At 42.4% G+C, this 17,790-nt stretch overlaps 1 protein-coding gene across 1 annotated transcript in view; it reads left to right on the forward strand.

Moving 5' to 3' along the window:
• The first annotated feature begins 17,260 nt into the window (after positions 1-17,260).
• Positions 17,261-17,790, forward strand: part of Vwa3b (von Willebrand factor A domain containing 3B) — a 165,828-nt gene continuing 165,298 nt past the window's right edge. The window contains 1 exon segment of the mRNA XM_028775375.1: positions 17,261-17,340. Within this exon segment, the coding sequence (XP_028631208.1) occupies positions 17,261-17,340 (80 nt within the window).

Consider the following 17,790-nt stretch of genomic DNA (forward strand, 5'->3'; position numbering starts at 1 on the left):
GTTTTTTGTGTGTGTTTTTCCAGACACAGTTTCTCCGTGTAGCTTTGGCTGTCTTGGAACTCATTCTATAGACCAGACTGGCCTTGAACTCAGAGATCTGTCTTCCTTTGTCTCCCAAGTGCTGGAACTAAAGGTGTGTGCCACTACCACCTAGCACTTAAGAGAAAATGTTAAACTCTTATGCTTTTATTTCAATGATCACCTAACAAAAGCAATGGTGGAAATTCTTCTGGAATCATCTGGAAGATGTCTGCCTGGGTCCAACCACCAGGTGCAGCAGCATTTGATGTCACATAATTTTGCTTTAATAATTAGAGGCTAGGGAACAGAGGACAAAGTCTATGATGTAGACAGAGCTCCCTTCCCAAGTCAAAGTGAGAGGAAGCCAAGGCTTAAAGAAAATTTACCAACTGCTCAATAGAGGGTGAGAGGGCTGAGTATCACAGGGAATACACAGTAGGGGCCAACTTCTGTCAAGTTATCTTTCTAGTGCTTGAGTAGTGAGTGATTCAAGCCAGTAATGTCTGTCACATTGAATTAATAATGCTGATCGTTAATGAATAAAAGGTATTAAACTATGATAAAATAGGGACTGGGGAGAAGGCTCGGTCGTTAAAGTGCTTTCTGTGCAACAGTCAAGTCTGGACTTTGGATCTCAGCATCCAGGTAACAGGCTGGGTGTCCAGTGCATGCCTGTAAGACCAGCCCTGTTGGAGGTGGAGTCAGGAGTATCTCTGGGGTTTGTTGGCTTCTGGTCAAGCTGAAAGAGCAGGCTCTGCAGGTTCAGGGAGAGGCTCTGCCTCGAAGGAATAGGTAGATGGATCTGTTTTCCTCTGTGCCAGAGCACACATTTGCATATTCTCACATGGGCACAGGCATACACATAAATCAACACAACTTCTATCAGGTAAATTTTATCTTTTAGTTTCTTTATTTGCGTATGGGAATAATTTGTTTTAGGATTACATACCCAAGCCATACTTTGATTAAAATCACCAAAATCAATGCTAAAGTGGTTTAGGACTTTTCTTTAGGCATTGTGCTGTCATAGAACAATTTTTTAAGTCGGGGAGTGGGGAGAAATCTTTTCTGAGATTTAATAGAAAAGACACCATAGTCCTAGAAGCTTTAAGGACTTTTCCAAGGTCAGGCAACTAATCTGAAGCTTGACTGTGACTTACAAGTCTAGCTCAGGCCCCTTTCCAAGGCACGGCTGTGCAGAATTGTGATCCAGGAAGGTGGGTTGTTTAGATTACAAGGATGGATGACAGGGCCTCCTCTTACCAGAGGCTGGAAGCTGTGTTTTTTTTTCTTTTACAGAGCACAGCCCAGTGGTGTATGTCAAGTGAAAAACAAGCAGAGACATTTAGAGGTGAGCTTGGAGCTCAGCCCTACACACTGAGCCATTACTCCCAAGTAAGGGACACACATGATGGAGGATTTACCGAGGGCCATTATTTACCAAGGACAATCTGTGTAGCAGACTCCACATGGTTCTCTGGTGGAAGGTCTTTTATTACTTTTAAAATAGATCCAACCAGAGGCCATGGCGTTGCAAGCCTGTAAACCTAGCGCTTTGAGTAGACAGTGAAATAACAGCAGTATTTTAATTATTGCTCTATTCGGGTTTTAAACTTGTACATATAGATGAGGTTCATCTGAAGCATTCTAACACAGCTTTGTCTTTTTGGCTCTAGGCATACAGGAAACACAGCAGTCACGCTCCAAGGTCAGGTCTCAGTTGTCCATGAGCACCTTTCAAATATTCACAAATCCATCAATAAGTCATCAAAGGGCACTGGACATCTCTACAGTTCAATGTCTTCTGCTATGGCCCTGTTGGCCAGTCTGTCCATCATCTCAGTTATTTAATTATTTCTCAGGCCTATTACCACCCTGCTTCTGTGGCTCATGTGCTGTCTCGGAGACTGCTGCACTTTCATCTTAGCCTCCTTCGTGGGACACATATAGCCCTGGAATCCCAGGATTCTGTGTGGAACAATGAGAATGAGAATGAGAGGAGGAGGAGGGGGAGGGGGTGGGGGGGGGGGGGGGGGGGGGGGGGGAGGAGGAGGAGGAGTAAAAAGAGGAGAGAGAGGAGGAGGAAGAAGAGGAGGAGAAAGAGAAGGAGGATGAAGAGGAGGAGGAGGAGGAAGAAGGACAGAAGGAGGTGAGAAGAGAGGAAAAAAGAAAAGGGAGAGAGGAGGACATGAGGGAGAAACGGAGACAGGGAGGGCAGGAAGAAGGGAGGGAGGGAGAGAGAGAGAGAGAGAGAGAGAGAGAGAGAGAGAGAGAGAGAGAGAGAGAGAGAGAGAGAGAGAGAGAGAGAGAGAGAGAGAGAGAGCACTTTAAAATCCTTCAATGTGGCAGTGTCATGAAATTAACTCCCTACCCAGCCCCCAGGGCCATTAGTTCCTTAATTAGAACCCATTCCCTTGAGCTGGTGAGATGTCTCAACGGGTAGAGGCAGTAGCTGTGCAAACGTAACTCCTTGAGTTCTGTCCTTGGGACCCACAGGGTGGAAGGAAAGGGTGACTCACAAAAGTTCTCCATGGGGGTTTTGACACATGTGCACCAGCATTCACACAAACACACAACAATTAACGTAATGAGAATAATAACAATAATACAATAAAATATATGCATTTAAAAATAATACACTCGGGGCTGGAGATGTCTTAGTGGTTAAGAGCACTGACTGTACTTCCAGAGGTCCTGAGTTCAAATCCCAGAACCACATGGTGGCTTACAACCATCTGTCATGAGATCTGATATCTTCTTCTGGTGTGTCTGAAGACAGCTACAGTGTACTCATCTTTGAAAAATCAAAACAAAAAAACAAACAAACAAATAAACAAAAAACCCCACTCTGTATCTTTTAGAGATGACAGGTAGACTTTCTAAGTGTCTAAGGATAGAATCAGGAATTTCATCAGTTTAGATAGGAAAAATTAAGTAATTTTTTGGTAAACTTCAAACAGTTTGTAAATTTGCAATAGATTATTTTTAGGTTTTTTTTTTTTTTTCAAGTTGAAAACTGGCATTTCCTTCATTTAGGAATGTGGTCAGCCAGCTGCAGGGGAGGATGGTGGCAGCCAGCTCACGGATCATCATCGATGACCTGTGGCTACATATGTCTCCAGATATTGTTTATATTCATTCTTACTTTCCAATTGTTAGACTTTGTGTTAGATTTTATTATTTGAAGTATTAATAAAGATATATATATATATCTTATATATCATATATATATTTATATATATATATATATATATGATATATAAATATATAGATATATAGATATATGGGTCTAGAAAGATGGCTCAACATCTGCTGTTCTTCCAGAGGACCAGAGTTCAGTTCCCAGTACCTACACTGGGTGCCTCATAACCACCTGTAACATCATCTCCTGGAGACTTGACACTCTTGCCTGGCCTCCATGAACACATGAGCACAACTTACATCACACACATACATGACACACACATGACATACACACATCACACACACATCACACACACATCACACGTACACAACACACACATATCACATACATCACATTATCCATATGCATACACATCACACACACATCCCATAAATTAAAAATGTTACCAAAAACAAATCCTTAAAAACAAACAAGAATATCTTGAAAATTACATTGCACTATAATTGCTTTCCCTTGTATTCCTATGTACTGCATTTTATTAGTTTTAAGACGCTTTTCCCCCAATAAGGTGTCAACACAAAACACAGCTCTCACTTCAAAAGTAATAAGAGGTAGTTTGTCCTGGAGAGAAATAGGAGGGAACATTGCTGGAGGATTCAGTCAGGTCTCCACAAATCCCACATTCCAACAAGGCAGCAATTTCAGGAGCTAATTTTAACAGAACAAAGAAAACCATAAATCAAGACACTTTTCAGATACAAGGGTGGGCACACCAGGTAGGCGGGTTATAGCAATGGGGAGAGCTCTGCTAAAGGCCTTGGATGCTGTCAGACAGCACTCTTAGCCCGTTGATTGGTAGACACTAGGGTTTTGTTAAGTTAATACATTCTAAAGGAGTTTTATTTGTCACAAGGAGTTGAGTTAGATACAGAGGTATGCAAAGAATGGCTACTTAGTGGGCTAACAGTAGCCCAAGGTACATTGTAATTAGGCTCTGGACCTGCAACATTCTAACCCCTCCAGGTTACTGGTGTTCTAATATGAAGGGGTCTCTAGGCTTTTCAGACTGCTCTGGGAGTCTGCAGTGCAGAGTTTAAGGAACCCTGTCTTAGATTGTTAATTGTTATAAGGAATGCCCCAAATACTTCTCACTGTTTTAATCAGAGGTGTTTAAGTCTTACCCTCCTTAGTTCTAAATGGATGTCTTCATCGAACCTCTCCCCTCGGGGTCAGGGATCTGTGTGGAAGAGGAGGCAGAAAGATTGTAAGAGCCAGAGATGATCGCTGACTCCAAGAAACAGTGTCTTCCAAACACAACAGACGGAAGCTCATATGAACTCACTGTGGTAACAGACGATCTAGTTTGCAAAAGGTCTTCGCAGGTTCAAGGCACATGGGGTCGCAGCACTTAGAGAGGGAAGTGGGCATGGGTGCCCACCTCCAACTAAGAAGCTATTTACAACTGATACCTACTGACAAAGGAAAATTTAGCTTTCCCCCATGGAGTCTTACTGGGTATACTAACCACATGAGGGATGACCCCATACCCAGCAGGAGGTGGCCAACACAAAAAACGAACTCAATGGCATTTTTGTAGACTTTTTGTCTCATTTTGCTTTGTTTAGGCCTTTTTTTTTTGTCTTATTGATCTTTTGCTTGGTTATTTTATTTTGTTTTCCATTTTTGTGGGGGTGTTTGGTTGGTTTGGGTACGTGTGTTTACAAAGTGTTTTGGTACACGTGAATATAAAGTTATGAGAATAGATGCTGGGATCGAGGAATCACCCCAAAAACCACACAAACATCGATCTCAGTCAGACAGGGATGGTTTATTGAACACTCACCCTAAGACTGATCGATCAGGGCTGTAGCTCAGAATTCAAGGCTAAGGCTATGACCCTGAACATCTTTCTCTGTCAGTTTATAAAGGCTAAAATGGCAAAAACCACAGTGAGCTTATATGCAGATGCAGGAAGTGCTGCCTAGTGGTTGGCCTTGAGTCAGGCCATTTTGGACCTAACAGTTCATACTGACCTTTAATTTGATGAGTCCTATGTAAAGCATTGTGGAATTTCTTAAGATTGACAAACCTCATACAGAGTGTAACAGGGCATGTGGACAACATGACCCTGCTCTGAGTCAAGTTAATTTTCTTGTCAATGATTGGCAGGCATGTTACAGCAACAATATGAAATAGTTGGCAGGCATGGAACAAAATGGCTACAGCTATGCTGGGGGGTGGGGTGGGGGTGGGGCATGGGCCCTCAACAATAGGTGTTGAAGTAAGTTATTGAAATATGACGGCACTCAATCTTGCTTATTCTTAATCAGCTGCCATTTTCCCAACTAGCCTAGGCCTGTGGCCACAAGCGGCAGCAATGTTGTCAGTGCAGTGGTGTATTCTCGCTGGCTCAGGTGGCCAGAGACACCAGCCCTGCCACCCATGAGATGCTAGTGTGGGAGATGGCTCTGCCAATCTTCTGTGCTGTCTCCACAAGGCTGTGCTGAGCCCAAACCATCCCGCCATCCACGTGGTAGCAGGTAGAAATGAGACTCTAATGTTTGAAGATCATCCAATAGCTTTATATATTTGGTAATGCTCAAATAACAAGATGCCCACACAAATAGAAGTGTTAACCAATTAACTAACCTAGATATGAGTTGTTACTCAGGGCTGCTCCTGATACATGCATGGTTCTCCATCGCTCCTACATCTCTGCCTCCCTAGCTCCTCCTCTTCCTTTTCTTCTTCCTCTCCTTACTCTTCCTCTCCTTAATCCTCCCACCTTAGCTCCTCCCAACTTGTGGGGAAAATTTCCCGCTACAAATAGGGAAATGGGGAGAATCTGGGAAGAATTGGGAGATAGTAAAATCATAATCAAAATATACTGTGTAAGTTTTTTCAACTAAAAGAATAAGAGAAAAAAGATGAATTTGAAAAAGAGGGTCTGGGGGCTGGAGAGATGGCTCAGTGGTTAAGAGCACTGATTGCACTTCCAGAGGTCCTGAGTTCAAATCCCACCAACCACATGGTGGCTCACAACCATCTGTAATGAGATCTGATGCTCTCTTCTGATGTGTCTGAAGACAGCTACAGTGTATTCATATATAATAAATGAATAAATCTTAAAAAGAAAAAGAGGGTCTGGAGGGAGGAAGTGGAGTGGGGAGATAATGCAATTATATTATAATTCACCAAAAATGTAAAAAAGGGTTCAGGTGACCCAGGAATACAATGCTTTCTAGGATTTGCAACCATTTTGCATGGATTTTCACTGGCTTTTGAGTTGCCAATTTGGAACTGTATCATCTAAAAAGAAGTTGCAGCTTTAGCTGCTGGCTGCTGAGATTGTAGCATTTCTGGAAATAGGATCCTGAAGGTGTAACCAAGTTTCAATGATGCCGTACTAGAGTCAATGAATTCTACAACTGCAGTCTTCATAGGTGTAACCAAGCAGATTCAGTAACAGCTGTCCTGTGAGAGGTAGAGAAAAGACGCACGACAGAGACTAGCACGTGACATCGGAGGCAGATATTGAGATGATACAGATACCAGTCAAGGGGTGTAAAGTGTTCTTGCTCATGGCTAAAAGCTAAAGAGAGGCAAGGAAGGAGTAAAATTGGGCAGAGAAAGAGGGACAGAGGCCCCACTGATGTGATGATCTCAGAATTTCAGCCTCCACAATGGGGAAAAGAAACTTCAGTTGTTTTAAGTTATGAAGATTTTAGTACCAGCCTGGAGCTGCAGCATCAGGGTAGAATACCTACTGAGCATACATACAGTCCCGGGCTTAACCTCAGGGTTCAACAAAACCTAGAAAGATGTGAGATGGCTCAACAGGTAAAGGTTGTCACCACCAAGCTTGCCAATCTAAGTTCGATCCCCAGGACCTACTTGATAGAAGAAAAAATTGACACCTGTAAGTTGTCCTCTGACCTCCACTAGTGTGCTATGGCATGTACACACACGCACGCACGCACGCACGCGCGCACACACACACACAGAGAATAACTAAACAAATAAATGTAAAACATTTTTCTTTAAAAAAAAAAATGTAGTTCCCTGTTTCTATAGCTGCTGAGAATGCACCCAGTGCCTATCAGCTCCAGTAGAGTTACAGAGTGTCAGATGCCAGCTGACATCATGGACCCAGTTGAGTGACTTTGGGAGACTCATTTCTAATAGGGCTTGTCCATGGGCCAGAATCTGGTCTGAGGTGAGCACTGATTGTTACACACCATCTGGTTGTGTGGAAGGAAGGAAATATATAACTTCCACCCACGTCCAACTGGCGAATCCTAGAAGACACCAAAAATAGCTGCACAATTGTTGGGCCCTGAGATCAGCTTAGCTCAGGGAAAACAGAGTGCCTCTCTCCCTTTCCGAGTCACATGTGCTTAAGGCTGCTCCCATCCCTCTAACACTGCAAGTGAGAGTGTTTTTCTGATGTCACTCACAGTCCCTGAGTCCCAGACATGGGAAAAGAAGGCAGAGTTCAAACTGATTTGTGAAGCCATGCTGGCGCCTGCCCCTCTGTGTCTCTCTTCCTGAGCATGATCTCTCTCCCAGGGGACCTTAGTGCCTGTACAGGGACAGGAATGTCTACCCAGGAATCTGCAGAACATCCATCTTGCCTGCTTTCAAGAGTGACCAGAATTTGGTTGGGATTCTTTTTATTTTTCCCCTTGAGACAGTGTCTTACTATGTTGTCCTGGCTATCCTGAAACTTGCTGCAGATTAGGGTAGCCTTGGATTCACAGAGAACTATCTGCCTCTGGCTCCCACCTGATGGGATTAAAGGCAGACGCCACTACCCACACTTCTGGTTTAGGAAGGGGTGGTGGAGGATCCTGAATCTACGAGGACAAGGCTGTTCAGTTCCTTGGGTTTACAGCCCACCACAGGCACGTGCCTCTCGCTCTTAAGCTCTAATTTCTATCATGCTTGGATCTTTGTCTCTATTTATAGAACCCAGAGAATCCTCTTGGCACCAAGTGCTGAGCCCTCTGCTCTTATCTTATGTGTATTTGAAAGTGTACCCTGCTCTCCACAGAGTTATATAAAGTTCTTATAACACACTACAGCATTCTGAGAAACTATGCAGTTGTCACTGTGGAGATGACTCAGGGGTTCAAATGCTTGCTGGGCTTGCATGAGGACCACAGTTTGGTTCTCCAGCACCTACATAAAGATCCAGACAGGCATTGTAGCCTGCCTGTGATCTCAGCAGCCAGGAAATGGTAAGGGATCCCTGGGGCAAGCTGGCTAGTTGGACTAGCCAAATCAGCAATTGCTGGGCGCCACAGAGATCTGGCCTCCATAAATAAAGTGGAGAGCAATTGAAGAAGATATCAGATATCATGCTTTGGCCTCCATACACATGTAGTCAATCGTGCCTGTAAACACACGCAAGTGACTGTGTGTGTGAACACGCACACACGCACACGCACACGCACACGCACACGCACACGCACACGCACACACACACACACGAACAAGCATAGACACACAACACATACATACAAAGTAAAACAACTCAGGGGAACCCAAACCAACACTACCCAGTCTTTCAGTAGTTCCTCATTCCCAAAAAATTTATTTTCATGTAATCTAATCTTTAAATGTCAAGAAAAAATGCTTTTCAACTGTCTCCTTGATTCCAGATAAAGTCTTTGCTATCTCATAAAATAAAAAAAAAAATATTTAGTCCTTCCCTGAAATCAAGTTTCTAATTGAAGAAAAAAACCTGTTGCTCCACACTTCCTCTAAGGAGGGGCTGGAGAAATGGCTCAGCAGTAAGAGCACTGGCTGCTCTGGCATAGGACCTGAGTTCAGCACCCTCATGGCAGCTCACTACCATCTGTAACTCTAGGGAATCTGATGGCTCTTCTGACCTCCGAGGGCTTCTGTACACATGTGATGTGCACAAGACACTCAAGGATACACACATACATGTGAAATAACACAAATATTTAAGAAATAAAAAATGATAGCATGCAATGAAAATATCTTCTAACAAGGGAAGTGACTGATTGTGCTGACACTGCATTCCTAAGATAAATTCCACAGGGTCATGATTTTTTAAAGATTCTTTTTTGCTGGATTTAGGTTATTAGAATTTTATTGAGGATTTATGGATTTAGATTGGTTAAACATCAAGGTAATGAGGTGTGTGTGTGTATGTGATCTGTAAGTGTGTGTGTGATCTGTTTGTGTGTGTGATCTGTGTGTGTCTGTGTGATCTGTTTGTGTGTGTCAGATCTGAGTGTGTCAGATCTGTATATGAGTGGATGTGTGTGTCTGATCTTTGTGTGTATGTGTATACATGTCTGTGTGTCTGTGTGATCTGTGTGTGTGTGTATACATGTGTGTGTATCTGTGTAATCTGTGTGTATGCCTGATCTGAGTGTGTGTGTCTGATCTGTGTGTCAGTGTATGTATGTGTCTGATCTGTGTGTATGTACGTATGTATGTATGTATGTATGTATGTATGTGTATGCGTGTGCTTCTGTGTTTATGTGTGGGTTTATGCATGTTTGCAGAGGATCCCATGGATCCAGTTTAGTCCTTTGTGGGGTGCCTATGTGGGTGTTGGGAACTGGACTCCATTCCTCTGGAAGAGGGAGGGCTCTAAGCGCCGAGCTATCTCTCTTTCTAAAGACCAGGTCTGACTATGAATCCCAGGGCAGCCTGGACTGTATCCCTCTTCTACCAGAGTGCTGGGGCTAGAGTGATGTGCTACCACACGTGATGCTTATAAACATTTAGACATTTGTTGGGATTTTTAAAAAAATATTTTTATTTATTTATTTTTCCCCATTTGTTTGTTTGTTTTTCCCAAAGCAATTTAGTCTGAGATTTTGTTTGTTTGTTTGTTTGTTTGTGTCTTGGTCAGTTCATCCAGTATCTGTAATTGCATAGGTCTATTCAGGTTTTCCCTTTCTTCTAGAGTCAGTTTCAGTAGTGTGTGTACTTCTAGGTGTGACTATTTATTTATTTAATGCCCCGGGCTTCACTTCTCATAGCATTTCCTTAGTTCCTTCCCCATCTTCCTAGTCAGTCTACACAAGCACTGGCTTATTGATTTTTAAGTAAAGCCTTATCGATTGAACAGGGTATACTGCTTTTCTCTGTTTCTGATGTCTGGTATCCATTTCTCTTTTAATCCTATGATTTTTTTTGTAGTTTAGTTTGCTAGTCTTCCCCCCAGCATTGTAAAATCGAAAACTCTTACAGTGGAAATTGTAAATACAGATAGAAAATTAGATGATTAAGTTTAGGTGTGTTGTACAATATAGTCACTTTCAGCAAGAAACATAGTTCCCCTGGTTACAGCGTTGACTACACCCCATAAGCATGGGTCATATTCTCATTTCAACTCATTTCAGACTTTTTTTTTTTATATATAATTTGTGAGTTCTTGGTGTTTAGTATCCATGTGCGTGCATTTCCCAGATTTCTTTGGTTTGTTTATATTGAACTTCCATGCATTTACATTGACCTTATTTTTATTTATGTGTGTGGGTGTCTGTGTGCAACTGTGTTTACGTGAGTGCAGTGTCTAAGGCCAGGGAGGGTGGTGTAACCCTTGAAGCTGGAGTTATTTGTGGTTGTGAGCTCACTAGTGTGGGTTCTGGGAACCAAACACTGGTCCCCTGTAAGGGCAGTGAGAGAGAGCTTTTAGCCTCTGAGCCACCACAGTCTAGACTGTACATTGTCTTTAAGAATCATATGATCTTCTTCACAAGAGTTCATTGTTCTACATGTATGTGGATCGGCATTTCCATGTTAGCTCACATGTGTCCACTTAAGGAAATATACATTTCCTGTAAGGTGGACCTACAAGGTGGATGTGACAAACTCTCTTATATTTTATTTTGTTACCTGAAAAAGTCTTTTATTTTGCCTTTGTTTTCACAAAAACAAACTATATGTATATGTATGTATGTGTATATGTAGTATATGTATATGTATATGCATATACATATATTTTTTCTTGGATATAAGCATTAGTATGTTGATTGATCTCTCTTTTCTTTCAATACTTCCAGCCTCCCATCTCTCTGGTAAAAAGGCAGCTGCTGGTCTTCTTGAAGATCTTTCCTATGTGATAAGTTAGTTCTCTCTGCTGCGTTGAAGGTTTTTCTTTTGTCTTTGTCTTTCAACATTTTCTATTATGATGTATCTGGGTGTGTGTTTTATTTGTGGTACATCCGTGTATATACATGTGTGTGTGCACATGAGTGCATGTGAATGCATGAGTGTGTGCACACCTGGGTGTATGTGCATGCATATATGTGTTCATGAATGTGTCTGTGGCTATCTTTTATTGTACATTCACAGCAATCCATTTAGTCCTAGATAGGAAAGGGAAATTCTATCAAGTCAGTGACATCATTTTTTGCCTTGCTTAATGAAGAGGAATTTCCCTGGTGGAGAATAAGAGGAACTTGAGGCAGAGAGTAATGCTCCTGGGAAAACCACGTGTACACATATAATTTCTCTTGTAGGTAAAATAAGCCATGAGTCAAATAATGAATATTCTGTGGTTGGTTTAGTAGGGAGAACAATGAAGGTCATGTTCCTTCTTTCAGGAAGTTGAGAGTCTATCTGGAAACACAAAATTACAACCGCAGTGAGCCTGTAATACAATAAAATATCACCAAAGCGCAAGGCTCAGAGTGTGGGTGCTGTAGGACTGCTCAGTGGTCTAGGCATGGAGTGGTAAGGAACACCTCACCCAAAGGGCAGGCAGATGGAGGAGCCCCAGAAACAAACCTCTAGCTATTTGCATCCCAAACACTGGTGAGGGAGATACCAGGATGGAAGTCAAGACTTATGGAGGAGCCATACACATGGAAACCTTGTTGTGCACACTGTAGTAATGGGACCAGTTACAAGCTATCTATTTCAATCTATTTCACCAATCAGTCAGTGAATTTCCTTTATCCTCTTTTCTTTCTCTGCAGAGGAGAGAGCTAAGAATGCAGCTAGTGTGTATAGCAAGTAAGATGCAGTAACCGGTAGACTGCTTTGTCAGTTGTATCCCATCCCCCTCCCTCCAGAGCCAGATGAGAATCAGGACTCTACTTACAGTGTCACCTTCCCAGACACAGTAGCCATGTCTGTGCCTTGATGACTTGTCCGTTACGTATCTGAATGGCTTAGACAGAACAGTTCAGGAATAAGTTGCGATTCCAGGCACAGAAGACTCGGACTCCATCAAGGATGATAAAGATAGCTTTTAGCTAATACTGTTAAAATATTACATTTTAAGTTTTGGTTTGGTTGAACTTTACATTGGCTTCACATTCAGAGGAAACCAATGTTTAGTTAATAATTCTTCTTTCTGCCTCTATTCCTCAACACTGTTTTCCTGTCCCTGGAGGCAATGAACACTGCAGTCTCTCGAGTTTTCTTCCAGAAATAGCTGTGTGCAGACAAGAAACCACACGCATGGCCTTCTCTTTAAATTTTTGCCCAAAATATCTTATCATTTGACAACTTTATACATGCATATAGTATGCTTTAATCCAATACCTCCTCTTCAATTTCTCCCCTATCCTACAAACCCCCGCCTCAACTTCATGTGCTTCGTACTCACTGAGTCTAATTTTTGATGCCTTTATGGGTATGTGTGTAGGACTGTCTACTGTAGCATACATCCCTCTGAGAACACATCCCTGAAGAAAACTGACCTCACTCTGCCAGCAGCCATCAACTGTGGATAGCTTCTTAGCTAGGGGTGGGGCTTCGTGGGCCCTTCCTTGGTCCTTGCTGGGAGTTTGGCTGATTTTTCTTGCACAGGTCTTGAGCATGTAGTTATGGCTGTTGTGAGTTCGTGTGTGCACAGCCCTGCCGTGCCCAGCAAACACAGTTTTGCCACATCTGTCTACTACCTCTGTCTCTTACAATCTTTTCACCTTTCCTTCTACAATGATCCCTGAGCTTTGGGTATGTGATGTCTTGTTTAGAGCTGAAATACTCCATTGTCTCTTGTTCTCCGAATAGCAACCTGTTGCAAGTTTCTGTATTAATCTCCATCTACTGCAAAAAGAAACTTCTATAAAAAGCGTTGAAAGATGTCCTGTCCTCTGGGTACAAGGATGTAGGGGACAGATTATTTCTATGTCCATTTAAGACAATAATCATATTAGATTCTCAGTAATCTAGCAATGTCAGCTTCACTGAAGGTAAGGTCATCTGGGAAGAAGAGATTTTAAAGGAGAAAGGACCTCCATCAAATTAGTCTGCACCCAAGTCCATAAGGCATTTTCTCAATTGATAGTTGATGTGAGATAATATAGCTGACATCCCCTAGGTGAATGGTCCAGCTATGTATGAGAAAACAAACTGAGCAAGCCAACAGAATCAAGCCAGTAATCAGCATCCTCCATGGCCTCTGCATCAGTTCTTATGGCCAGGTTACTGTCTTGAGTTCCTGCTCTGAATTCCATCAATGATGAGCTGTGGTGTGGAAGTGTGAGAGAAATAAACCCTTTCCTTCCTGGGTCTTACTAATGCAATAGAAATCCCAAGACAGCAGCTGTTGGTTTTTGGGCCCAGTTGATGGTACTAGGTATGAGTTCCATTTTGTAGAGAGTCCCCTAAATCCACTCAGAGAGTAGCTAATTACTCTGACAACAGTTATGCTACTATTGCAGCAGTGTTTCCATTTCAGTGTATGTAATATGAATATCTATATCTGTATCTATATCTGTGTCTCTATCTTTATCTATGTATCTCCTTTATTTATTGATGACTTTAGATGCAGATTTTTTTACTGTGGAGAATGTCCTTGTTTTGATTACATGTTATTTGCAGAACACAATACCCAGCTAAAAGAATTTAACTATTTTAGCTATATCTACAATGAAAATGCAACTGTTCAATGAAATTAACCATGGATTGAGTCTCTGATGAGATGCTCTTTGGAAGAAAGAAAAGTCCTCTTTAATTTATGAGTTCAAGTCCCATTGAGAATTCTCCCAAAATTTGTTTGTTTTCTTTTCAAGAAAAAGTTGTGATTTATGGTCTTAAACACAAGAACAAAGCCATAGAAAGGGCCCCAGACTGGAACCAACTATGTTTTCTGCCATTTCCACTCTACTGGGACAAAAGTATATTTCACACTACTAAGATAAACTAGCTGTCAAGAACTCACACCAGCTCAGACACGTCAGATGAAAAGCTCTCAGCCCAAGGGACTATAAAACAATGCCATTTAGTTTGTTTCTAAAAGTGACCTCCTCAGAATGATACTTGTTCATTGACTGTTATGTTGGTCATTGGTCTTGGTAGCTTATTTGATCGACAAAGAAACCGTTTCACATCCTTAATGTGAGTTTCCCTGTGTGGGAACAAAGAAAAGTGTTTCCAAGGAAAAGAACAAATAAGCCAGAAAGCAGTGAGTAGGACTGAGTTTGGGGCCATTCTGTTTGCGAATGGGTGGAAGGTGACGTTTCAGGTCAAGAGGCCTGTTGTGTTGACAGAGCACCATGCTTGGCCATGATGGTGTCCATCAGGACCAGAAACACTGAGTGTCCAGTAGTCATGAGCAGGACAACAGGGACAACTGAGCACTTGAGCACCTACCTTTTCGCAAAGAAGTGTACACCACTGGGGTAAGGCTGTTTGGACTTGCATCAATGGAAAGATGTCGCCTACCATTGTTGATTGTGTATACACTTACACAGAAAGAAGAGTGGTCTTTGCATTCTTGGAAACTCACGGTTTGATTATTATCTACAGAAGGAAGGCCTTGCTTGGCTTTGCCCTTCCCTAGAGGTAGTAAAAGCACCTGTCAAATGTCCAGGATGCTTGAGACATTGTAGCAGAAGTTCATCTGCCTTAGAACAAATGATACTCTTCTAAGTGGCTCGCCTTTTCATCACAGTACAGCTTATCTTTCAGTGGATCCAACATGTCAATAATGAGAGTCCTGCTTCTTTGGGAGTAAGATACAATCAGAAAAAGCTCTCAGGTCAGCTCTATCAATGCAGCACAGCCACAGTCTCCAATGCTCTTCTTTTAGCTTTTATTTTTAAATAGTTGTAGACTTACAGAAGTTACAAAGGTTAGAGTGGGCTCCCTGTACTTTCCCCTCTGTTCCCACAGGTGACACCATATATAACTGTGATTTACTATCAACAGCAAGAAAGTAACACTGACACTTACTTCTGCTGCTGCTTTCTTGATATTGGAAAGTACAAACCCACAAGTTAGAGGACCAAAACCCAAGAAGAAAAGATCTGTTAAGACCGACCATGTACTAGCTACAAGTTCTCCGCACTCCACTCTGAAGACTATTCTTGTTTCAGAACTTAAGTTTTTTGGGTAGAAAAATTATATCTTCTAGAAGATGTACTGATGCTAGCCTCCAATCCACAGAGAAGCCCCCTCCCCTCCTCCCTGTCTGAATCAGACAACATTCTACACAGTACTGGGCAGGATAAAAAGGGATGGAGAGAAAGCTTGTGAAATGTTGTCATCTGGACATGGAGTGGCTGTTACACACATGAGCTCACATGGCTGTTTCTCTTGTTATTGTACTTCAATGTTTTTTTTCTCTTTTTTGTTTTTGTTTTTTTGTGAAAAACATATTTAAATAATAATTACAGATTCACAAGAAGTTGTATAAACAGTATGGAAAAGCCACGAGTGCCTTGCCTTGGTACCTCCCAATTGAATGTTCTCATTGTTCAGCTTTCTGTACTCAAAAAATAGAATGGATTCTTGCTGTGGTGGTTTGAATACACTTGGCCCAGGGAATGGCGCTATTTGGAGGTGTGGTCTTGTTGGAGTAGGTGTGGCCTTGTTGGAGGAAGTTGCATGTAGTTTTAAAACTCTACCACCTTTTCCCAGTAAGGGCTGCACTGTCAGCCCCTTCCCAGCTCCCAGCCCCTTCCTGGCTTCCCTTTCTACCTGCCTTTAGCTCTGGGAGGTGACTGCTCCACCAACCCCTTCCTGAGACCCTTGAATCCATGGATAAAAGACACATGCACGGTTAATTCTTTATAATTTGTCTTTTTGGCACAATTACTGGGCACAGATATCCCCCTCTGGAAAAGTGTGTCCTTACCAAGCATCCTCGGCCACCTCAGAGGCTGAAGGCCTAAGCTCTCCCCCAGACCTTACACAACTGCTGACTTCTTCCTCCTCCATAGCATGGCAGAAAAGCTCACTCTCCTTCCCGGAGTCTCCTTTTTCCCCTGGACCTGGAAGTCCCAGCTGTACCTTCTGTCCAGCAATTGGCCCCCTGGATTTTTTTACTGACAAATCAGTTGGGGAACAGGATGTAAACCCCAGAATCTCCCCTTCCACATGTTACTCTGGGTATGGGCTTTAAGACCCTCATCCTAGCTGCCTGAAAGCCAGTCTTCCCCCAGTTGCCTTTGGAACAAGAGGTGGAACTCTCAGCTCCTCCAGCATCATGTCTGCCTGCTGCCATGCTTCCCACCATAATGATAATGGACTAAACCTCTGACCCTGTAAACCAGCCCCCAATTAAATATTGTCCTTTATAAGAGTTGCCATGGTCATAGTATCTGTTCATAGCAGTAAAACCCTAACTAAGACACTTGCTTTTTTCTTATTTTATTATAAAAGTTTCTTGGCTTGGAGAAATGGCTCAGTGAGTAAAGTGCTTGCTAGGCAAACATGAGCACCTGACTTTGGATCCTTAATACCAATGTAAAAAGCCAGGCTTGATGGCTTGCACCTGTAACTCCAGCATTGCGGCTCACTGCTTCTGCCTTTCAAATGCTGGGATTACAGAGATGCACCCCCATGCCCAGGTTGGTCCTTAAACTGTGGAACACCTACCCTTCTCCTTTACTCTGATTTATTTGTTAAACTTTAATTTCTATTCATTTTTGACATTTTTATACATGCATATAGTGTATCTTGGTTAGATCCACCTCTCCCCACCTCCAACTCCCATCCAAGACCATCCGTTACATCTTCTTTGCAACTTCATCTCCTTTATGTATAGATTTTTTTATGTATTTTATTTTAACAAACTGAATTCAATTAGTACTGTCCATCTGTACCTGAGCATGAGGTGACTAACTACTAGTGAATCTACTGGTGACCATGGTACCAAAGAAAAGTGACCCCTCCTCTCAGCTGCAAACAGCTTCTCAGCTGGTGGTGGGACCTCAGCTTGGCCTTCGGTAGGACATCTACGTTACTCCCAAGGGCTCAGGGAGCATCACAGAAGAGAAGGCAGCGATACTGAAAGAGCCTGAGAATGGGAGAGAGGCTGTATAATGCTATTGTCTGGACATGTCATGGCTGTTGTACACATGCGCTCACAGAAGCCACGGTGACCTCTACAAGAACAAGATCCACAGAAGTTCTTTATCCATCCAAAAGGCCAGCCTTTTAGATGTGCACCACCACACCCAACTCAACTGTTTTTCTTAACCATTCTTCTTGCTCAGGGAAATGAAACCAGTTTGCAGAAAGAAAGCAAATTCTAGCTTAGTTTCTCTTGTTCAGAAGTTTGGTTGCTTGTTAACCAGTTTAGTTCAAAAGTAGGAAACAAAGTAACATACGAACATATGAACTTAATGCTTCATCCAACCCAACTATCTTCCAATCTTCTGGAACAAGGTTGCATT

This window comes from Grammomys surdaster, unplaced genomic scaffold, assembly GCF_004785775.1.
Source record: "Grammomys surdaster isolate TR1022 unplaced genomic scaffold, NIH_TR_1.0 255, whole genome shotgun sequence".
In the NCBI taxonomy this organism is placed as follows: Eukaryota; Metazoa; Chordata; class Mammalia; order Rodentia; family Muridae; genus Grammomys; species Grammomys surdaster.